A 24822-nucleotide genomic window follows, 5' to 3' on the forward strand; every position below is an offset into this window, starting at 1 on the left:
CCCGATCCATCACCTTTGGCCCATCAATGCCTTGGGTCTCACAGCAGGCGCCACGTTCTTGAACAGCATAATCTCACCCCGCTGCGCAAGAGTCTCCCATGGAGAGATTCTCCCAGAGACTCTCTCTGCTCAAGTCTCTCCCAGTTGAGCCCCACTTGGCTTGCGCCTTCTCCGCTTGCACCCCTCCTTCATGCCATGCTGGAACCAGGCCCCTTGTCCACAGCTGTGCAAGACGCGCCCATGGGGAACGCAGGCAAGGCACCGTCACACCAGCACTGAAATGCAGCAGGCCCAGCTCCGCCCTCACGTAAACCAGCAGGGCCCTGTGCAGGCTGTCAATTTACTGACTTCTATCCCTTCTTTGAAGCTCACACCTCACCGTCCTTCTCCCTCCCCTAAGCACTTTCCCCTCTCAGCGAAGGGCCCCCCACCTCTAGAACTCACTCGCTGCAGAAGATGCATTTATTGTGTCTAGGTTCTGGTTCTCCTAAATCCGCAGCTTTATGGCTTCCCTCGCTACCAGCCTCTAGGTGCCTAGGCAATAGCAACTCATAAAAAGAGGACGATTAAACCTCATGCTGCAGGGACACTGGTTGATCACCCATAGAAGGTCAAGACGGTCTCTTCCTGCGCCTCCCCACCATCTGCATTGTCCAACTGGCCAGGTGCATTATGGGCTTTTCCTCTCTGTTCACTGAATTGCCTGGTATTGCCCATACTTGGAGGCAGGAGAGCGGACTTAATGGCCAGTTCTGATCCTGTACTGCACAGACCGCCTTCCAGGGTTTCTTAATCATTCCTTCCGCACCTCCGTTGCCAGAGCGGGATTAGGGTTCTGAGGAGCGCAGCTTTGCCAGGAAGGCAGGATTCCTTCTGGATCAGCCACAGAAAGCTCCCACCTGCCTGTTCCTGCACTTCCCACTTGCCTTCTGCTTCCTGCCAGCCGAGTAATCCCCCACTCTTTTAGCCAATGTTTTCTGCCTCTTAAACCATTTATCTATAGACACGCAACTCCGGCTGATAATAAAGGTAAATCCAACTGCTGAAAGAGGCAGATAGGAGAAGGAAGGGGGGAAGGCAGCTTTAATGATGATTTAACTCAGACTGTGAGCTGTTGCTGGGTATTTTCCACCCATTCAAAAGAAGCTGAGCAAGTGTAGAGATGCCAAGAAAACCAGAGACCAACATAAGTCAGGGGGCAGGGGGTTTGGGGCCCAGTCTGAGGGTTGATTTGTTTGAGGCAGAAGGCAGGAGCTTGCATTACTCCTCTGGGTTATCACACTGGGGTTCAGTCCAGCTGAGACACACAGGAGCCCCAGAATTTGGCATTTCCTTATCTTCCCCTATGCTGGTGGCTGGGATTGACTGCAGTGATCTCCCTCCGCCTGTGGGTGGGAGCCCCCAGCTGTCTTCAACGCTGGACACCAATGCTGTGACAGGAGGCTGCAGTCTCCTCAAATGAGTCAACAGCGCCACCGACCCAAGCTCCGCCAACGACATACTCAGAGGCTCTTGTGCAGCAGCCCGCAGCACTGTCACCAAGGGGTCAATGATTTGAGGCACCTCCGTTTACGGGCTGCCCAGCGTTAAGCAGACTGCGGACCTGGCTTTCAGAAGCCCTGACCGCCCACAGCTCTAACTGAAGCCAACAGGAGCGGCAAGCATGCAGCACCTCCGCTAAAAAAATAAACCAGGCCCCAGGCGTCTCAAGCTGGCCTCTTCGAATCAGTGCTGGCTGAGCCCAACACAAGATACTCCCGCGAACAGGTTCCTATGCTGGACCCAGCCCGGCCACGGGGAGTCCAGCTGTCAAGCGAGGAGGGAGAGAGACTGGCAGAAAGAAGAGCAGCGGGAACAGGGAGGATAGGTGAGCCCAAGCAAGAGGAGGGGGGACAGCAGTATACTGGAGTGGAAGGGAGAAGCAGAGAAGGAAGAAAGAGGAAGAGATGGAGAAGACAACAGAGGGAAGGGAACGAGTCCAGTGGAAAGGTTCCTCCAGGGCCGGAGGACTCTGGGCAGGTTCACTTCACCCTCCTCCCCATGCCCTTCCTCTACGTGCGCTACATTGATGACATCTTCATCATATGGACCCACAGGAAGGAGGCCCTTGAAGAATTCCACCTGGATTTCAACAATTTCCACCCCACCATCAACCTCAGCCTGTACCAGTCCACACAAGTGTCAGAGTCTGCACCCTCACTTGAAACTGGGGGGTTTCTTCCCCCACCCCAAAATCCCCTTTGCTGCCACCACCGCGGTCAATACGTGGGCCGGGACACCCCTGTTTCCCCCGTCTCCCTTCAAAGACACTCCCTGGGAACACAGATCAACTCACAGAGGAGGAACCTTCCCCCTCCCCTCTCTTCCCTCTCTCCAGCCTGCTCCGGAGAGAGAGAGATCTTGATTCAAACTCATTGAATCTCCCACACACAGGGAAGCAGCCCACTTCCCCCCTCCCTCTCTGCTAGCCACTCTGTGAATCACCGAGAGAGAATGCCTTAGCCCCTCCCCCTATATCCACAGTGGAAGGGATTTAATCAAATTTTTATAGAAAGAATTTATTAAAAGAAAAACAAGAAAATACAGAATCTCTATGAGTCCAAGCTGGACACTCATAGGGTATAACCTTGCTAAGTTCTGGAGAGAATCCCCTCTCCTTCTCAGTACAACCAGTACAAGCAGAATTAAGAATAATCAATAACAAACACACAGAATTGCAAGCATAGGATTATTAGGTGAGGACACCAAGTATCTTTCTAATACTCACTATCTTGACTAGAAGAAATTAGTTCAGAAAGGTAGAAACTTGTAGACTTGATTAAAACATCTGGACTCTTGTAACTCCAGACGGCTAAGAACAATACACACACACACAGAGGGAAAAAGTTCCCTCCTAGGAATTTCAAATTCTCTTCCCTGATTGGTCCTCAGGTCAGGTGCCCACCAGGTACTATGCTTTAACCCTTTACTAACTATTCATGACAACAAGAGATCCACTTCTTGGACACTACAGTGCAAATAAGTGATGGTCACATAAACACCACCCTATACCGGAAACCTACTGATCGCTATTCTTACCTACATGCCTCCAGCTTCCATCCAGGACACATCACACGATCCATTGTCCACAGCCAAGCCCTAAGATAAAACCGCATTTGCTCCAATCCCTCAGACAGAGACAAACACCTACAAGATCTTTATCAAGCATTCTTAAAACTACAATACCCACCTGCGGAAGTGAGGAAACAGATTGAGAGAGCGAGATGGGTACCTAGAAGTCACCTACTATAGGACAGGCCCAACAAGGAAAATAACAGAACACCACTGGCCATCATGTACAGCCCCCAGCTAAAACCTCTCCAGCACATCATCAACGATCTACAGCCTATCCTGGAAAACAATCCTTCACTCTCACAGACCTTGGGAGGCAAGCCAGTCCTCTCTTACAGACAACCCACCAACCTGAAGCAAATACTCACCAGCAACTACACACCACACCACAAAAACACTAACCCAGGAACCAATCCCTGTAACAAGCCCCGTTGCCTACTCTGTCCCCATATCTACTCTAGGGACACCATCATAGGACCCAGCCACACCATCAGGGGCTCATTCACCTGCACATCTACTAATGTGATATATGCCATCATGGGCCAGCAATGCCCCTCTGCCATGTACACTGGCCAAACCGGACAGTCTCTATGTAAAAGGATAAATGGACACAAATCGGATATCAGGAATGGTAACATACAAAAGCCAGTAGGAGAGCACTTCAATCTCCCTGAAACATTCAATAACAGATTTAAAAGTAGCCATCCTTCAACAAAAAGCCTTCAAAAACAGACTTCAAAGAGAAGCTGCAGAACTACAATTCATTTGCAAACTTAACACCATTAATTTGGGCCTGAATAGGGACTGGGAGTGGCTGGCTCACTACAAAAGCAATTTTCCCTCTCTTGGTATTGACACCTCCTCATCAATTATTGGGAGTGGACCAAATCCACCCTGACTGAATTGGCCTTGTCAACACTGGTTCTCCACTTGTAAGGTAACTCCCTTCTCTTCATGTGCCAGTATATTTATGCTTGTGTCTGTGATTTTCACTCCCTGCATCTGAAGAAGTGGGTTTTTTATCCACGAAAGCTGATGCCCAAATAAATCTGTTAGTCTTTAAGGTGCCACCGGACTCCTCGTTTTTGTGGATACAGACTAACATGGCAACCCCCTGATACTCAGCAGTGATGTGTATCGCCAGGGCGTGAAGCCCCCCGACCAGTCTTAATCTCCGCACCAGCTCTCAAAGCACAAGGAGGCCTTTGGTCTGCAGGAAGTTGGCCAGGCTCAGAGACTTTCAATAGGAGGCTGGCACTGTGGCCAGCTCCAGCGCACAGACGCTAAACTTCCTCCCCACATAGGTTGCCTCTGCCCGGAAGGGCTTGCTGGGTTGAAGAAGGGAAACGCCTAGCACAGTAGATAGCGTCTCAGCCGCCTGGTCACAAGGGGAAATCACAAGAGAGAGAGCATGAGCCTCTAGAGTTTGAGTTAAAGGGCCAGCCCAACAGCTGGGTGCTTCGAAGGACTCATTTCTTCTGTGGACCGGGCACAGAGGGGGACGCCTAACATTGAACAGCCGGTTATAATAGCACGTTCCCAGCCTTAAATAATCCTCATGGCTCCCCTGAGAAGTTCACCAGCATCATCCCCATTTTAAACAGGAGCAGCAGGTAAGGGACTCACCCACGTTCACACCATGAGTCACAGTGGGAGAAAGAAAAGCAGCTCCCAACTCCTAATGCTCCGCTCTAACCCCCAGACACGCATTGAGTCAGAACCAGGATCAGAACTCAGGAGGTCCCGGCTCAACCCACTAAACCACATTACTCTTTTGGAATCTGGCACCAGGCGGGTGAAATTCACGTGGAAACTTGAAGGATAAAAGCTGCTACGTGGGCTTTTGCAGCCAGGGAAGCTGGGAGAGAAAGAGCAAACCCAAATGGATGCTTGCTAAGCAGAAAAGACAAAACCTAGTGAAACAAAACCCCCTGATTCTCCAGCATACCTAAGAGGCTACTTCAAACAAGAGGGAATTAGAACCGACAAGGAGACAGCAGGATCAATACAAGTACTGGCAAGCGAAGACGAGTCCTGTGGATTGGCATGCAGAGTTTTTTGGTACCTTTTCCTTTAATAAAACATCCTGGATATGGATTAATGTCCTCCGTTTGGTATTATTGTTTCGGATGTCTTATTAAAGGGCCTGCAAGGGCTTTGATACATGGATCAAAGAGCTGGTCTAGTTTTGTTTGCAAATGACTCCAGACCTTCCACAAAAACTTTCCCAACAGCCAGCATCCAAACACAGCAGCCCATGTGCCCACCAAAGCAGCTGCTGGGAACAACTGCCCCACTGGTGTAAAACCGAACTGGTCATGCTCAACATCTGCTGTGGCACAGCACGACAGGTGTCTTGCTCTAGTAAGTGTCTAGAATGCTAGGTCGCAACAGCTGTTCCACCCGCTGACTTGACATGACAACCTGGCATGACAACCATTCCCAGTGGTGGAAGAATGCAAGCCATAAAGGAGGCGGATGCCTTGGTGCGATGCCAGATACCATGGTGATGGGCATGGTATAAATCCCCAGATAAAGTAAATTAGACACAGGTGCTGGAACTAGCGGTGCTGCCACACTCCCTGGCTTGAAGTAGTAATAACAACTCAAGTACATGGTTTCTGCCTACAGCACCCCTACTATTAAAATTGTTCTGGCACCACTGATTAGACAGAGGAAATAGCCAAGAAGTCCTGTGTTTAGGGATAGCTGATGGTGCTTTAACCCTGTGATGCTGAAAGATGGGTCTCCCCAACCTGGTACGCTAATGCAAAATGACATGAGCTGCTCACAACATGCCTTTTGCCACAGTGTGGGTAACGAACTCTCTGCCAGCGCTAGGGTACACCCAGCAGGATGGGAAGACCAAGACTCGCCAATATCCAGCCTCTGCCATTACAAGCGATAGATGCTCACCCGGTCCCAATAGCCGATTCCCATTGTGGGCCTCAGAAGGCGGTAACTGGACCCCATCGTCCCAGCTGATGTGCAAAGGGGTCAGTCCCAGCCCTGCACTAGGGAGCGGTTCAACTCTTTGCACATGAGCGAGAGTCGTCGTGGCTAAGACTTTGTTTACATCGTTGGAATCAGGGCCAATTCCCAATCAATGGCCAGCCACCGAGGTAGCTCCAGAGGGGGCAAAGGGTGGCTTTGCCCATCTACAGCAGGGCTTTGCGCTGGTGCAGCTATGCCGGAGGCTGTACTCCCAAGCGTAGACAAGGCCTATAGATCATGGCCCCTCTCTAGCCTGAGACACCATCAGTGTCCAAGCGATTGCCCATCTTCCTTGCACACTCCAGTCCATAAAGGAGATGCTAGAGGCAGCGGGAAGTGCTCAGTGACTGGGCTGGGAGCGAGAGCCGTTAAAGACCAACCTTCCGGGCGCTGGATACAGGTGTGCTGGTTGTCACTCAGGAAGAAGCCATCCCGGCAGTGGCATTCGTAGCTCCCCATCATGTTGACGCAGGTCTGTTGGCAGCCACCATTCCCCTCCGAGCACTCATCCAGATCTGCCAGGGCAAGCAAGAGAGGGAATAAGTGCAACGTTCACCACCATCACCACCGTGCATTCACCCTCCGTCTAAGGACAACCCCCCTGCAGCATGGCACTAGTACACCAGAGTACCACACCGTGCTCTAGTCCCTAGGGACTCCCATAGGAGCTTGCAGCGGGACCTGCCAGTGCTTTAGATAAATGGCTGAAAGTCATCTCAGTATTATCAATGGGGAAACTGAGGCACACAGCAGTTACATGTGGGGCAGCATTTCTCAATGGCTAGGGCACTGGGCTGGGAAACAGGACACCTGGGTTCCATTCCTGACTCTGCCACTGACACACTGTGGAGCCTTGAATATGTCACTTCCTCTCTCTGTGCCTTGACTGACCCCTCTGTACAAATGGGGATGGGGTACTTACCCTCTTGTGTAAAACACTGCGGAACAGGCACTAAGTATGTTAATAGTAGGGTTAATTAAGCCTTACAACTCCTCTAGCAGGTATAATCCCTGCTCTATACATGGGGAAACTGAGGCACAGAGAGGTGACATGATTTATCCAAGGTCACATAGGAAGTCTGTGGCAGATGTAGAAAAAGAACCCAGGAGTCCTGGCTCTCAGGTTCCTGTTCTAGCTGCAAGACATTACACTGGCTCTGAAGCTCAATTCCCCTCCTCTACGAATACGTAAGTGGCCAGGTTTTTGTCTGCTAGATCCCTGGGAAGCCTCTCCCTGTACCTGACACGTCTGCTGGGTGCTCAGCACTTCTGAAGAGCCATACCATTTATTCACAGCCAGTGCCTGAATACACACTATGGAGCCTCACTTTAGGTACTGGGTTTGAACATCTGGGCTGAAATGCTGCCCAGCCAACTTCTCTGGCCCTTTTACAAGCCTGAAAACGCCAGGCGTTTGTTACTCGGAGCAGGGAAACCTCAGCTCGGTGCTCGCTCGGAGAATTAATTCTGAGGAGACTCAAATCCCCAGCAGCCTCATCTCGCCGCTGCCCTCTTGCCTATTTAGGTTTCATAAAACGAAGCTCAAAGACTGTTTGCTCGTCAAGTGCATCTGGCTTAGCATCAGCCTGGCTGCAAGGGGAGCTCCAGCCTCCCTTGCTCCATACCCTGGCCAGGAGGCAAATTGCTTTCCAAATTGCCCTCTGGAGAATGGAGTCCCCTAGTGCCCCCAGCACAAGTACAGCATGAGCAGAGACTGTGGAAATTACACACACACTCTCTCTCTCTGCAATGGCTAACAGAGGTCTGGTGAGCACCTCCGGTGATGCTGAGCTTGGGAACCGGACATCTGACCACCATGACCTCGACTGAGATCCCTCCCCCAACTCCAACTCATTGCAAACCATGGGTGAGGTTGTTCAAGCTGAACGAGGGCAGCTAGCCCCGCGGTTCCCACTGACCCCCCGAGTCAGCATTCAGCGTCTCAGCCTGTCCTTGTGACAGCCCACGAATTATTACCCAGACAGGAACGGCAGCCGCTGGGGACGGCACATGAACCCAGCTGCCTCTGATACGGGCACAAGTGCACAAACACAATGGGCACGTGAAGAACTGCACTTCTGAACAATCCACACAGATGTTCTTCAGGCCACATGGCCTGACGGCAAGGACCAAAAATCTAGCCTGGGGTCAAAAATGAAGGCTGGCTTGATAGGAGCCTGCAAGCTTTGCCTTGGACCTGCACTCGCTCATCCACTTCCTAGCTGCAAGAAACGCAGTCCTTTAGAGGAAGGATGGCAATGGGACCAGCTGCAGGTAGAGAGGATTCCCATCATTATTTGTCTGCACTGCAGTAGTACCTAGGAACATCAGCCAAAGACGAGGGCCCCATTGTGGTGGGCTCTGTACAGAAGAGTCACAAAGAGGACAGTCCCTGTCGCAGAGAACTCACTGTCTACCTTAGGTGTTATCTGGCCTCTCTTACCTTAATATCTGAGTGCTTCACAATCTTGGATCTATTTCTCCTCCCACGCCCTGTAGGGTAAGGCAGGGCTGTTATGCTCATTGTACTGATGGGAAACCCAGGCACAGAGGGATACAGGGACTTGCCCAAGATCACTCCAATCTAGGCGTCACATAGGATGCGACAGGGCGACAAAACAGACGAGTGGGGTGAGCAAGAGAAGGTAGCAAAATAGACCAGGCTTGGCAGAAAGAGAGAGGTCTCAGTTGGCCCCCTGCCTATCCAAAATCAACACACGGTTGCTTTGTCAGAGGGGAATCCTGGGATGTCTGAGCACTCACCCTGTCATTCTGAACCTTACCTAACAGGCCAGTAGCTGTGCCCATGGATGAGTGATTCCAGTATCTCCCGGCTCCTATAAATACAAAGTTCTGGGGACAGAATTCTCAGCCTATCTTGTCTCTGAGACACCAGGCCAGCTTATGGCAGGGGCTTGCGCTGGGGCTGGCCTGGTCTGCAGTGAGATCACAGAGCTGAAGATCCCCTTTTACCACCTTGGCCTGAAACACTTAGATCTGTGGGGCGATGCAGCTTCTCCATCCAGGGATTTTTCCTGCCCTGGACCCTCTTCTAGAAAGCCATGAAGAACAGAGGAGAAATGCGACCAGACCCCTCCCGTCCAAACATGCAGGGAAAGCATCAGGATGAGAGGCGAGAGGCCCAGTGCCAAAGAAAACCTCCTGTGAACTCGAGCGTTTCAAATCCAGCAGCTAAGAGGAAAGCTGAGCCCCTTGGACATCAGCAGAGGGGCTGTGGATTGGACTCCGGAAAAGCTGGCCTAGCAGGTTGATGACAGCCTGCAGAGTGAAGGAATTCCAGATCAGGCCCGAAAACCTGAGCAAACGTCTGAGCAACTAATTAAAATACACACACGCTCCCCCATACACAAGGATGCACAAAGTCCACACACGGCCTCTTACAGACAGACACATATGTGCACACATGTACCCTCTCATGCCAAGACAAACATACATTCACACACGCACTCCTACAGAGACAGCTGGACACACACACAGATATTTGAGGACACACACACACTCTTACACAGAGACACACATAAGCACACACTCATGCTGAGACGCAGAGCAGGTGAGCAGGGCAACTGGTCAGCCCGAGTGACAACTGCCAGGGGGCACGTCACAGCGCTGTGCCGCTCCCCCACACCCCTTTTCCTCCCCTCATTGGCTGGCAGCCACTCTGGGCTGGTGCAGTGCCGAAAATGTTTTACGCTCCAGCTGGCAAAACACCGGGAGCTAGCCCTGCTGAGAGAGTCACCATGTACACAGCCACACGGTGTGACATCCCTCCCATACCTGGACAAGCAAGGCTCTCCCGGCAGGACAGCTCAAACAGCTCCCTTTGTGCAATCCTTGCTGGCACAATCACTTGCTTCTCCGAATGGAACAAAGGGGGGGGGGGAACCCCCATGGGAAGGTCATGAATGGCCAAGAGAAGCCGGAGGGAAAGGCTGCCCCCTGGAAGGGCTTCCTACAGGGGAGCATCCCATGGCATTTGCAGGACTCGCTATCTCCTGAAAACAGCCCGCAGTCCAAAGCCATGGCCAGTAACTTTCTTCCCCATCTTCAGGAGTTTGCTCTTCATTTGGCCTATCGGTATGGTGTCTCTCACGGAAAGGGCACAGGTGCAAAACTGATTTTGAGAAAGAGATGTGAAGAGAGAATACACAAATGCTTGGCTTTCATCCAAGGGTCCCAAAGCACTTCTCTGCTCATCCTTCCAGTGCCCCTATAAAGGAGATGCAGGCCCTTCACCCACCACTGCAGTGCAGCCACCTCTGGGATGGAACCCAACAGCTTCTAATCAGAGCCAATTGAAACTACAGGGGAAATTTAACTCAGCAGAAGATAAATTCCCAAGTTGGGATTTACCCAGGATATTGTGGCTAGCATCCCTACCTATAGAAAAAGGGCCAAGGGATCTGCCCTGAACACAGGGACCTGTACCTCAGTTGTACACTTAATCCAAAAGGCAGCAACCCAGTTTCTTTGCTGAGCAAAGAGAACCAGTTACACGTCTCAAGGCACACTTGCATTCTCCTGAGTCCCTGTTCCAACCTAGGCCAGCCGTCCCTGAAGGAGTATGCACCAGCTGAGCATCACCCACTCCTGGCATGCTCCCCCCAGTCTCCCACACCAGACCTGGGCATGGAGTGGCACAGGTCAGGGCCAGCGAGGAGCCCCCCTACACCAGGGGAATTCTCTGATGGGCGGATACAGCTGCCTTCTGGCCCCTTCGCACCACTCAGATTCAGCTCAGAGTCCAGCCCAGCGCCTCCCGCCACTAGGACTCAGCTCTGACACCCAAGGAGCAGCCTCACGGTCTGGGGCAACACTCCCACCCAGGTGTTCCAGGGTCGTCTCCCAGCCGTGCACGTCCAGCTTAACCTTGCTTAGCTTAGGAGACGTAACCAAGATCACAGCTCAAGGTGGCTTGACCCGGGGACTGAGCAAAGATAAAAGCCAGAGAGAAAAATAAAAGACCACATCACCTCAGAAAAGGCACTTGGATTTGTCCCCACACATCATAATTTTCCTCATGGAAATGTTCTTTGCTCTTGCTGTTCCATGGACCAAGCTAGCTCCAGCCAGTTTTTCGGCAGTAGCCAGCTTGGAAAGCCAGGAGCAAGACAGAAAAGGGACGCCCTGTTCAGTGGCAGGAGGTTTGTTTCCTTAGCTTGGGTTTTTCTCCCAGCTGGGCCGCGTTCCGCACAGGCCAATAACTCCCTTCAAATCCCTCACTTATAACAAGAGCTTAACGTCCTGCGACTTCTCCTTCAAACTCGGCACAAGAACGACAAGGCACCGGCTCAAACCCAAGGACTGAAATGAGGCTCCGCAGCCCCTAATGCCTGTTTTATTAAACGCAACGGAGACAGCCAGAAGCCAAAAGGCCGCTGTGGCGGGAGGAGGGCTTGAATTCCTATCCTGGTTCAAAAGGTCACTCAGGATTTTTTGGGGGCGGGGGGGTTGCACGTGGAATTTCTTTTAATAACGTCTAAGTTGCAGACAATCCTCTACAAGTCCCAGAAGGAGCAACCCCAGGCTCTGCCTGCTACTCAGATCCCACCCTCGCTGTCGCACACATCCTCCCCATGGCACTGAAGAGGACGTGCTGAAGCCAGTGGCCTGGTGAAGAGAGCTCTGGCATGGAGGCTTGTGCACCATGCTGCGGGTATGAGCTGGCAGCAGCAGCATGGTCCAGCATACAGGGCATAGGGCTCGGAGTCAGGATGCCTGGGTTCTATTTCCAATTCTGCCGCTGACTCACTGCAACACCCTAAGCAAGTCACTGGGCCTCTCTGTGCCTTAGGTTAGGTTCTCACTGCCAAAAAAGGCACTGGAGTTTTTACCTGGATGCAGCTAGACAAGGTAAACCCCAGGTGCGGGGTATAGGTTTGACCTTAACTCACCAGCTCTAGGTAATAACTATCTGCGCCTTGTCTCCACTAGGATTTTACATCAGGATAACTCTCTAGGGGGAAAGAACACCACTTTTTATTTTTTGCAGTGAAGACACAGCCTCAGTTTCCTTGCCTGTGAAATGGGGATAATGGAGACCTACCCTCCTTTGAGCCCCACGGATAAAAGGCCAGACCCTCAGCTGGTGTAAACTGGCGTAGCTACAGCACTTGCACCCACTGATGACCTGGCTCAAAAGATGCCTTTATACATGCAACCTAGGATTATTTTCCAGCAGTTGTGTTCCTGAAGCCAACGACAGCTGGTTGCCTGGAACTGCCCACTGGTCTAAGAGAAGAATAATCAGATAGGTCAGGAGTCTCAGGTCTGCATTTCACAGAGAGGGTGTGGGCTCACCCACACCCTCTCTGTGAAATGTGGACAACAATCCTTAGCCTTCCTCCTGGGAGGACAGCTAGCATCTGTAAACCAAGAGCAGTGAGTATTGCCAATCACTGGGCTAGCCCTGACCCTGGCTGCAATTACACAGGAGGTGGAGACTGGTTGGAAGCAGATTGTCCATGCCACAAAGAAGGCCGCTGTTGCTCTAGAGCGTAGAGCCACCAGAGATGGTGCCCAAAAAAACTTTGTGGGGAGCTTGTTTGATACAAGGAGAAGGAGAATTTGTCCTGGCTGGCAGGGGGCTCCCAACCAAGGAAACACGGCCTGAAATGTAAGCAGCTGGGAAGCTGATCAGAGCGACAGACCCTGGTGAGTGGGAAAGGAATGTCACTGGGCAAGCAAAGAGCAATGGTCCCTGGGTGAGCAGCAGGGACAAGGCAGAGAGATCCGTGCGGGGAGGAAGTGGACTTTTTCTGCCCAATAAACTCCTCCCCATCCCCTGGGCTATATTGCTTCCCACAACTCCCTTCCAAAAAAACAACCATCCAAGTGCACATGAGAGAGGACGGGTGATGCTCGCGTAGGGGGCACATTTACGGCATTGGTCGCTGCCCCGTAGGCCCCAAGCAGCACGAGAAGGCAGGATCTCAGCTTCCCACCTCATCCTGTCCCCATTACCTAGCACCCAGCTGCTGGGCTGAGGCACCTGACTGGGAGGAAACAAGATAAAGCTGGATGCTCACGAGCAGGGGGAAGAAACAGTGAAATAATCTCCCTTCCCCAGGCCAAGGCCTACTAAAGCCAGCTACCCTCCACCACCGGTGGCCCTCAGTTCCTGCAGGCAGCCTCTTCTCACCCACCCTTTGCACTGCCTGTGGAATTCTGGCCCTCCCGCTGGAGCCAGGACCTTTGTAAACACATGACGTCCTCTGCTCTTCATCCCGGCTTTGCTTTCTTTCCTTGGGCTCATCATCTCCTGGGAAAGGAAGGCAGGGCCACCCCTCCCGCCTCTGGTTCCAGCTGTGTAAATCTCGGGCTCGCTATTAACAGGGAGGACGGCAAGATCCCGGTGATGAGGCTTAATGCACAATGTATGTGTGCATAACCCCCCAGCGATGAGCTCACTACCAATCCCGCTGAAGTGCTAATGAGAGTGAAATCAGCACGGGGCCGCTTCCGCCTCTTCCGCGGAGATCTGATGCGAGAGGGACTGTAAATTGCTCCATCTCCTTGGCTTCTCTACCCCACCCCTGGGTGCTAATAGCAGCAGTGCTATTCCCACCCCCTCCCACAGAGGGTGCCCAATGGAGGAAGGGGTGGTGATGCTACAGGAGGGCAGGTGGCCTGCTAGTTCCGCAGAGGCAGTGCTGTGACAATAGGGGACAGGATGTGCGACCCCTTTGTAGGCAGATGCAGGGTTTGTCTTGGCCTGGGGATTATTTACTCACCCTGGTTGCTGGTTGACATCCCTGCCATATTTGCTATTAACTCATCTATTTTGGCAGGTGCAGGGCTGACCCTCAAGCACAAGCGAAGGGAACGGGCAGCTGAGGCGCCTGCATCTGAGGGAGGCTGGTCCCTTCTCGGGTAGCTGGGGAAGAGCAGAACGTCCCTGCCAGACGCACACCCACACGCCAGCAGGGCCGATGGGGGAGGCAGCTCATATTGGTTTCCCCCACAGACACAGACGCACTCCTGGCAGCTGGGGTCTGCAGCTCTCAAAACCCAGGTGTGTGCAGGTGTGTGTGTGCTCTGACGTGGGGGACTTCTGCCCCTTTGCCACCCTCCTGACTCCGTCCTCATGCTACTCTCCCTCAACTGAGCACTCGCCACGCAACAACCAAGCTTCCTCAGTCTCCGAAGCAGGATTTAGAAGGCTATTCCCAGAGACCGTCTCACCCGGTGACCCAGTGGGATGGGCTCCCCTCTCCCCCCAAGGCTGAGCTGGCTGGCTGATCTCCTGGATTCTACCCAGCTCTGCCACTGGCTGCCTGTGTGACCGTGCACGTCACTTCTCCCCCCGCCCCATGCCTCAGTTTCTCCATCTGTAAAGGCAACCAACCTTGTAGAGAGGGTTGTCGAGGACAAACCCAGCTAGCGCTTGCATGGCAAGCTGCATAGCCTGGTGCAGGGCAATACCTGCCCTGCTCTCCACCCACTGCCCGCCACTCCCAGAAAGTACCCCTGGCAGGGAGCCTCTGCTTGTGTGATGCGGCGCGGCGGCTCGCACTCTGTCCCTGCATCTCAGAACCCTTAGTGCTGGTACCCGTGGCCCCTCCGAGGATTCCAGGCTGGGGCGGGGCAGCTGGGAAGCACAGATCTTCTCTCCTGGCATGAGGAGATCCGCTGACTTCCCAGCACTCCTGGGGTGCCGCCGCGGAATGAGGAACAGCCTTAGGACACCACTGCCGCCTACGTGGGGAATAATAACCCTAGGCCCAAGCAGGGACTGATCGCTAGGTGCTGCCAGTTCAGAGCTCCTGAGCAGCTCCGTGCTCACAGATACCACCACAGGGATGAGATCCGGGGCCGGCAGTCTCTCCTGTCAGCAATTTTCCCGAATAACATGTCTGAAATACGTAACTGGGAGATTACGATCTTTCAACACAAGGTCCCGGGGCAGGGGCGGTGGGTGGGAGTCAGCATTTCACTGATGATATGTCAGTGTTTAAAGAACTCGGATGAGTCTCTGAAGGTTCCCAGCTGTTGCTGCTGTTCTTACTGCTACATCCAGACACAACAACAACTGGTTTTTTAAAGAAAAGATCTGCCCCCAACATACATTTTTGTGTTGGTTTCTAACACACTGGATTCTATGCCGCAGAGCTGAGGATAGGCAGGACTCGAGAAATCAGGGGTAGTGCTAGAATGCGGCAGGGCAGGGCTTGGCCAGGGATCAGGGCATGGCGATGGAGGGAGATGTGAAGGCACGAGCGAGCTGGGTAGCTGAATGCAATAATGCAAGGCCAGGCTGAGCCAGGGAGAGGACACAGCGGGGAGATGGGAAAGCCAAAGCAGCTCCTGGAATGTTCCAGGATAGATCTGAGCAGAGAAGATGGGGACAACCGGGCAGCAGATCATCAGGGAGCTCTTGTAATGCTGCATGACAAGGCTGAATGGGTGAGCAAGAGAAGCGTGAGGCTGGGAAGGGAAAGGGGCATGGCAGAGTGGGGATGGAGAGCGGGGATCGCAGCTCATCACACCCTCCGCATCCATTCTGCTGGCTCCTGCTTCTCCATTTTCTGTGTCTTTCCCAATTTTGATGCCTCTTAAAACTTCTCTCTCCGTCGCTCCAGGATTCGCTCCCCGTACGAGTGGCTCAGCGAGACTCCCCAGCAGCTGGGAGTCCCAGTTCTTGGCTGCTTGTGTCCGCGGACCTGCCAGGACTTGCTGACGACAAGCAAAATTTCTAGGAATGCTGTTTCCCAGTTCAGTGGGGAGAACCTGCGATACTTGTCCTGCTCGCCCACTGGAGCTGGCCTGAAGATTGTCTGCACGGAGCCCTTTGCACAGTTACATGGCAGATCGCACGGCATGTTGGTGGTACCAAGGGACACCCGAGCCTTGGAAGGGGGATCTTAGGATAGCACCGGAAAAGCGAACCAGTATTTTGGTTCTGAAATCGCCAAGGGCTGGGGATGGGCCACACTGTTGCTGTTGTACCGAATGAGTCTCCTCCCCTGTTTCATTCCATGAGACCTTGTGCATGGCCTTGCTGGCGTCACACCAACTGGGAAGCTTGTACAGTGGAACAGGACTCTTGACACTTCCAAAGCCAGTTTTCTGGGCTCAAAAGATTCTTCAGAAGGCACAAAATGAGACATCAAGGGATTGCCCGGACCTGATCCTCGGGGCCCTGTTTCATCTCAGATGGATTCCATCCATACTGCAGAAAAGCGACACTTTCTCTTTTTTGTTTGCAGTATTGTGGCCGTGTTGGCTGCAGGATATTAGTGAGGCGAGGTAATATCTTTTACCGGACCAACTGCTTTCAAGCTTACACCAAGCTCTTGAGCCAGAGTCATCTCCCCTGCTGGTGCACAAAGGCCCACTGAGGATCCCAGCTCTGCAGGAGGCAGGAACCTTGGCTCGGCTAGGAAGAGCCGAGTGACACGGGCTTCCTCCAAGATACCCATACCTGACATCGACTGAGGACACCAGGCTGCCCCTCTTCCCCATGCGAGCCCCCAGTGTCCTGATCATTTGTAAAGCACTGGTCCAGACACCTGGGAGCTCCAGATGGAAACAGGGGGTGTGGGAAGGTCTCAGATGGTCATTACCCAGCTTGAAACCATCCTGATTATGCTTCTTGGGAGGCAAAAACTACAGCAGGGACTTAGACATGCTGCAGGTTCTCCGCCAGCCAGGATTCACACCGCAGGCCATGGAGTACATTGTTCCACTGACCCCCAGCGTGGGGGGCTCAGTATAGATTGTAGACTCAGAGGGGGAGGAGCTGTCCAGGTTCACTTACTGGGATTCACACTCATCCCTTTAGACTAGGATGGGGGGGGAGGGGGACACGACTCTTGTATTCTGCAGGTGTTCAGCTTCCCCACTTATCAGGCCTATGGGTCCTGGACATCCCCTGGCAATCACTGGCCTGATGGGGTGATTGTAGGAAGGAAACTCAGCTTCGGACAGTATAACCAGCGCCATGTGCAACAGCTGCTCCTGCCCCACTGGCAGGGCTTAGCTCCTCCCACCAGCTGGAGACACAGAGCTCCGCCTCCTTGAAGGTACATCATCCTCAATCCAAGGAAAAGAATAATCATGTATTATTATTTCTCCATTAATATTGCAATATTTCCAGGTTGGGCCCCTTTGTGCTAGGTGCTGTACAGGCATACGATAAATGATAGGTCCATGCACAAAATTGCTGTGGCTGTCTCATCAATAAGACGCGCACAGAGGCTCTGAGCCAGACATCAGCTCTTGCTTCATCCTTCCCCAGCCCAGAGTCAAAGCTTGTTTCCCACCAGGATAAAGGGGTCAGAGAATGGAGATTTGCAAGGGTCTGTTTAAAAACAGACGTAGGACAACAACAAATCCTTCCCATGATAAATCCTCTAGTGAAGAAACCCAGCAGTGTGTGCCTGACCTAGAGAAAGGGTGGGGGGCCCTTTAACTCTGCTAGCTGGACTGGCCACTTAGAGCAGCTTGCATTCCTCTCTGGGACACAGCAGCAATAAACACTGCAGTAAAATCTCACAGCTGGAGGATTTGTGCAATGCCATACTGCGTGTCTGGAGGCATAGGAGGGAACATGGATCACCCTGCAGCTCCGAGCCACTCCTCCTTGGACCCGCGTGAGGCAGGACATTGAGGGGGGAGGTGATCCATCACGATGGCTCAGAGACTGGCTGCTCCACCAGAGACTTCTCAGCCACGAGAGCTGATTTGCTGTGCCCAGCCTCACAATGCAAGCCTGGAGAACTGTGAGCCTGCGCTGCTTATGGGCCTGGGCCTGACCCTGTGAGGGTCTGACCACCCTCCTACCTCACTGATATCAATGGGAGCAAAAGGTTCTCAACAACTCATAGGAAGCACTGAGCATGTCCCAGGTTCATGCCCAGAATCAGGATTCAGGGTTAACACCCCAATAAGATGAATGGAACAAGCCATTCCTCTTGCAGCCTTTTTTCAGGCTGCCTGCAGACTCAGGAAAACACCCATCTATCAACTACACTGGAGTCATGTTTTCTCTGCAACCATGAAAGCCAGAAACACCCTGTTTTGAAATGTAACCCCTATTAACACAGCCCAGCTTTATGTGCATCCCACAGTGGTTAGACCATGTATAAGGGTTTGATAAGCCTGCTACTGCCTTCAAGCCACTAGAACTGGTCCTTCAGCTCAGGCTCATAATTTTAGATCCAGAAGCTGTGGGGTCAATCCCTGCTGATGACTCAGCCAGTGGCACGCTAGGGGTACTTGGTCCTGCCTCAGCACAGGGGTGGGGGTGGACTAGACGAACTCTCAAGGGCCCTTCCAGCCCTGCATTTCTATGGATCCTATGGTTAACATGCACACTGAGATTCCGGAGCACAGTTCTGCAGCCAGGAGCAGATTCCCTGGCTTTAGACTCGTGGGGAACACCTGCCTGCCTGCCCCCACCCCCCACCCTCGAGCAGCTTGCCAAACCCTTACCCAGGCAGTTGTGGCCATCGTGTGCCAGGCGGAAGCCATCGTAGCAGGTGCAGCGGTAATTCCCTGGGATGTTGACACAGTCGTGGACGCAGCCAGCATTGTCGTCCCGCTCACACTCATCGACGTCTGCAGAGAGGGGAGAGAAGCCCGGAGAGCGGTGAGAGACCTGAATCCCCTCCCCAGGCCCATCGCTGTACCTCAGATCAGCTACACGCCTCCAAGGCAGGAGAGGGTTCACTGAGACTTGCTAACTCATTACACATGTGATGCTCTTGGTCTCCACACTGGCTATGGTCAGGGTGACATGCATGCCCCCTAACATCACACATCCCAGTGTGGGTTAGTGCCACTCGCTTGCATTTTGGTGCTGCTTGCATTAGTTACTCTGAGGCTTCCCCATCGCATCACCATGGCAACAGTAAAGCGGGAAGGATGGGCATGCCATCGCCACTGAGACCAGCCAAAAGCAGCTCCGCAGGAGCAAAGCACCAAACCACGGGCCTGTTATCAGCCTCTGCCAAGAGTCAGCAGGCACGGGATGCAAAACAGAGATCACGCATTCAAACGTCAGATACAGTCGCAGTCCTAAGGAAGCCATCGGCTCATGACCATCGGAACAAGCCATGCAAAGACAGCGTGACCTTTGCTGTGGGCTCCAAAAGCAAAATCCGCCCAAGTCAGGATAGCTGGGCTTGACACAGGGGGTGTCCACAGAGTAGTAGCCAATCCTGCAGCTGCCCCTGCTGCTAATGCACCATTACTCTGAATGTGTAGCCCTGATCTGCCCCAGCAACCCACGTGCATGGGGAAAGAGGATGCTCCCATGGAGTTCAGCTCCATGGTGGGCCCGGGATGCAAACATCCTGCATGGGGAGCTCTCTTCCCGCCACCTCCTTAGCAGGACTCTTGCTGTGGGACAGTAGGGCCCATAGGACAGAGGGCAGGATGCGTCACTGAGTAAGCTAGTCTGGTAAAGAACTGGATGTGTTTAAAGCAACACGGTGCAGACAAAACTGCTGGGCTGACCTCTTTGCCAACTTATGGCCATGACTTCCATGGGGTTGCACAGTACATAAAACAACTCCGGATACACCCCCATATAATTAAAAAAACACAAGGCATTACTTGGGTCACTGAAATCATCTTGGATTCTTAAATCCAGTTTAACCTTCCGCTGCTGATGCAGTTTGTGTTTTCTGCATCTCTCTCGGTTGCAACAGCAAAGTCTAGCCTGGTCACTTCCACTTTCTGTTTACAGCCCGTTTTTCACTCTCTTGGTTTGTGTCTCTGTACTAAGGCTGGAACAATAGGAACTGCCATACTGGATCAGATCCAAGGTCCAATCAGCCCAGTATCCCATCTCTGATAGTGGCCAGAACCAACTGCTTCAAAGAAAGATGTAAGAACCTCACAGATCTCATCCTGGTCTCTAATAATTAGAAGTCAGCTTAAGCCCTGAAGCATGAGGCTTAATATCCCTTCCAAATTTTGTCGTCATTAATTACGATAAGTCTGGATATGCTTGGTATCCGTGTAAATATCCAGTCCTTTCCTGGCTCTTGCTAAATTCTTGGCCTCAGTCTGAGGCTGCTGTGTGTGGGGTAGTGGAAATATAGGGCATCATTTGCATTTTTAAAATTGGTTCTCATTTTCTTTTCTTTTGTTGAACTTCACAATGTTTCTCTTCCTATTAAGCTGTGTAGAAACGCCTTCCTCCCCTCACAACACAAGCTAGATTTTGGACCTCAGTTGACTGGCTGTCGTCTCTTTAATCTCTTTGTTTGTTTCTCCACCATTCATCATGTCAGTGGAAGCTGAGATACTCCAGAGACGGGTGAGAGTTGGTTCTGGTGCTTAAAGGAATGGGTGTCATGCTCAAGAGGAAAGCATTACGGAAGGCAATGTAATCAGAGTGCAGGAAACGAACCTTGTACAATGGTTCCCCACTACCAGTCCATGCCATCTCGTTTCCAGCAATGGACTGCACTGGGGCTAATATCTCTGCAGATGGTGGCTGCTTTGCACTGCAAATGCGATTACAACAGCTAAAAGTGAGGTGCGATTGGGTGGGAACCCTCATCTTTGGAGAAGAGATGGGTTTGTGGCGAAAACTCTGAATTCAGACTACAGAGATCTGGGTTCAGTGCCTGATTCTGCCAGAGACTCCCCATGTGTGATCTTGGGCAAGTCTCTTAATTTTTCTGGTCCTCCACTACCCAACTGAAAAATGGGAATAACAATACTTCCATTCTTCTACATTTAGATCGTAAGTTGTTGGGGGCAAGAATTGTCTCTTGTGGTGTATAGGTACAGCCCCTAGCACAATGGGGCCCAAGGAGCCACAGTAATGCTCAGACATAACACTTTACACAGCATCTTTTATGGAGCAGCCTTTGGCTAGTGACCAAGTATCTACCCTAGAGACCCCTAGAAATGACTGCAGAAAGTTTCTCGAGATCTTTACATTAGCTTTCCACCAGGCGTCCCTGGCTTGGGGCATAGAAGATAGATGGTGCCAACAACATAGAGAGATGAAAAAGATGGGAAGGGAAGGGACAGAGATCAAACTTGAATCTCTTCTATGCTGTAATCAGTTATAGAGTCCCAAGGCAAGAATTGCTCAGAGCAGAGAATATCTACCTCTAGCTTTTCCCCTGCTGCCCACCATCACAGTATCTTAGCATCTGCGCCATGTAGAATCAACAGCAATAGTGAAGTCTCTAGTGGACTTCATGGAGTCTCTGGCACAAGAAGCAGTCATAAATGGATTTCCTGAAATGGCTGAAGATGATTTTTAATGCGCTCTGTTTCCACAGTTAGGCATCTCTGAGCTTAGACTGTATGTAGATAAACACCTGTCAGGGATGGTCTAATACTTAGTTCTGCTATGAGTGCAGGGGACTGGAATAGATGACATCTTGAGTCCCTTCCAGTCCTATGATTCTAAGAATCCATCAGCTATTTGTGTCCAGTCTATTCTGATCCCAGAGCATGATTTCAAATCATACAAAAAGCTAGGACTATTAAAATTCCAGCCCAACCATTTTATTGTTGCTCTTCATTTCAGTGAAATAATTTTGGACTGGACCTTACGCAGAGGTCACAGAAGAGAGGGTACAGGATTGAGGGAACTGGGCAGAGCGCCAAATGGGTAGTCAATTTCGCTCCTGTGTTCTAGTCCTTTTCATGTTTTCAAGGTTTCATGCCCTAGCACAAGGCTGCAGTGTTTGGGTTGCAAACACGGCAGGAAAAGTTTGATTTCTTTAAAACAAAATCCAGGGCATCCTACTAGAATTTAAATAGATACAATCGCGGGAATCTGTCTTTTCCTAAAAGTGTTGGGGGTGATGGCCACCACAGCTTTGTTTTTACAAATTCTAGATTCAGAGCCAAATTCCACCCTTCAATTAAAAATAAGACCCAGCCTTCTCCTGGCCCAGAAGTTCCCATTGCACAGGCTGACCCTGTGCTGGCCAAAACGGGACCTGTAATTCCCCAATGGCACAGCTGGTAGCAACAGTGGAAGCTGCAATAGTGTAGACAGGACTGTTTTTAGGACTGTCATCCAATCCTGCAGTAGAACTTCATTGGTTAAGAATTGGAGCTTCTCATTTTGGTTTGAGTAGTCAAGGCGACAGTAGTATAAACAGAGCACTTTGGATTCACTGTCGCCCCTCCATAGCAGCAGCCATGGATTTACGGATAACGTGCCACGGATTTACCAAAACGAACTCTGGATTTGGGCAGGAAAGGACTATAAAGGTGCACAACTGACTGCAGCTGTAGCAGAAAGCTCTCTGGCTTTAAAGAGACACCTATCGACCTTCACTCCAGCCAGCACAGCACTCACAAAACTTCCAACTGCTAACTCTTTAAGAACGCACTCACAGCTTGGGTTGGTTTTTTGCCCAGCTGGACTGATCCGCGCTCCTTACCTTTGCAATGCTTCCCGTCCCCAGAGTATCCAGACTTGCAGATGCACTTGTAGGATTTGGGGGTGTTCTGGCAGAGGGCATCAATGTGGCAGCTGTCGGTCCCCTCGACACATTCGTCAACATCTGTGGGAGGAGGAAGAGAGAAAGCAACGTCACGAATCTCTGCACTGCTGCACTGCCTTGGGATGCGCTAAAAACACCCCACCTGTCAATACTGCGCCTGCTGCTGCTGCTCTACGGGTGAAAGATCAGCCTGAGAGACTGAAATTCTTGGTGTAGCCACAGATCGGGTGAAGCACGGGCAGCCGCAAGGCAGGCTTGCCAGGTGCACTGACTGCACCCAATCAATGGGCCTCAGCCGAGCCATAGAGGGAGCCCCGCTAGGGGCGAGCCCTCAGTCTCCAGGCCTCCTCCAGCCCTTGGCCTCTGCTGAGACTGTCAACGACGGGCCTGACACAGCCGGCACTCACATCAGTGGAAAGACTCCCGGTGACTTCACCAGGAGCTGGATCAGGATCAGTACAAACAAGTTCAACCATGAGCTGCTGGGCTTGGTGCGGGAACCCCCACACAGTCAGAGAGCGCCGTTCCCTCCCCAGCCAGCCTTCTCCCCGACACAGCCAGAGAGCACCAAGCCCCCCACCAGTGACTAGTGACTAAACTCCCCTAGTCTCCGGAAGCGGGTTCTCAGCCCTGCTGGAGACATTCCACTCTGCCTGGGTCTCCAGCCGGCCCCCTTTCAGCAATGGAGTTTATCCTCACAACCCCTGCGTGAGGCAGAGCCGGGCTATGATCCCCACTGATGACAGATGAGGCACAGAGCGACTCGGTGACTGGCCCAAGGTCAGACAGTGGCTGAACCGAGAACAGAACCTAGGTCTCCTGTACAGGGGCGGCTCCAGGCCCCAGCACGCCAAGCGCGTGCTTGGGGCGGCAAGCCACGGGGGGCGCTCTGCCGGTCGCCGCAAGGGCGGCAGGCAGGTTGCCTTCGGCAGCATGCCTGCGGAGGGTCCGCTGGTTCCGCGGCTTCGGTGGACCTTCCGCAGACTGCCGCCGAATTCGCAGGACCGGGGACCTCCCACAGGCAAGTCGCTGAAGGCAGCCTGCCTGCCGTGCTTGAGGCGGCAAAATACCTAGAGCCGCCCCTGCTCCTGTATCCCAGTCTGTGACTTAACCTGTAGCCCATCCTCCTGACTCCTTGCTCCAGAGTGGAGTGCTCCTTCTCCTCCTCTCTCCCCTCAGGTCTCCTCTTGCCAGTCTCCCCTTTCTTCTGCCCCCCCCTCCCACTCTTTCTACCTTCTTCGCCCACCAACCTGGTCTCCCTTCCCAGCTCCCCCTGCTTAACCTCACTCTCTTCTTCCCTCCCTTTCTCTCCATCTGTCTGCTTCACACGGCCCTCCTCTCCCTGCCTCACCCCCTTTTCGCTCACTGTTTAGAAGGTGCCCACCAGCCCTGTTGCAATTCAGCAGCAGCAGCAGCTCCGCTGGCAGGCGATGTACCGATGGCAGGGGATAAGCACCAGGTAGGAGGTGGAGGAAAGGCCTGGCTTCCCTACCACCCTGGCTCCAGGAGGATGCAGTCTGCTGGCTGCAAAGGTTTAACACAGCAGGAGGCAGAGTTATTGGGGGTTTTAATGACAGTGGCCATTTATAAACAGACAGCCCCTGACTGGGGTTTATGAGTAATAGGCTATTCACCTGGTTCCCTTCTGGCTTTTCACTATGTGGTTCCCTAACGGTATGTCTACACTGCAATTAAACACCCACGGCTGGCCCATGTCAGCGGCCTCAGGCTGCAGGGCTGTAAAACTGCAGTGTAGACATTCGGGCTCAGGCTGGTGCCCAGGCTCTGGACCCTGCGAGGTGGGAGGGTGTTTTATGGCACTGTAGACATACCCTAAGTGAATAACAGAGTCCTCATGTGCCGCAGCAGGCACGAACCCGACTACAGCTCACGTCTCATTCGTTCAGCTAGAGGGCCACCACTGCCACTCCCGAGGGGGCAATTAGCTCGACTGGTTGACTTTTCAGCCCCAGCCAGGGACTGACAGGTACAGGCCCCACCCCCAGTGCTGCAAGCTGGCTGATGAGCTATTGTGGCATCTTATTCTGCTTTTGCTTCTTTCCCAGGCTGGCTTTCACCCCCGGTTCTCACAAGAGTGAAGGGCACAGAAGCTGTGCTGATGAGCAGAATAATGCAGGCATTTAAAAGGGTTGTAATGACGACACAGACCCTAAAAGGAGAGAGAGTCAGTAGCTGCATCTCTCTCTACCACCAGGTATTGTACAGATGGTTTCGCAGAGCTAGAGGAATGGTGGGCTGGTTGGGT

At 52.4% G+C, this 24822-nt stretch overlaps 1 protein-coding gene across 1 annotated transcript in view; it reads right to left on the reverse strand.

Moving 5' to 3' along the window:
- The window catches only part of SCUBE3 (signal peptide, CUB domain and EGF like domain containing 3), a 103295-nt gene that overhangs the window by 62715 nt on the left and 15758 nt on the right, over window positions 1-24822 (reverse strand). The window contains exons 2-4 of the mRNA XM_045016189.1: window positions 22494-22616; window positions 18559-18684; window positions 6486-6620 (exon numbers count right to left, since the gene is read on the reverse strand). Of these exons, the coding sequence (XP_044872124.1) occupies window positions 6486-6620; window positions 18559-18684; window positions 22494-22616 (384 nt within the window). The remainder of the gene's footprint in view (window positions 1-6485; window positions 6621-18558; window positions 18685-22493; window positions 22617-24822) is intronic.

This window comes from Mauremys mutica, chromosome 4 (genome assembly GCF_020497125.1).
Source record: "Mauremys mutica isolate MM-2020 ecotype Southern chromosome 4, ASM2049712v1, whole genome shotgun sequence".
In the NCBI taxonomy this organism is placed as follows: Eukaryota; Metazoa; Chordata; order Testudines; family Geoemydidae; genus Mauremys; species Mauremys mutica.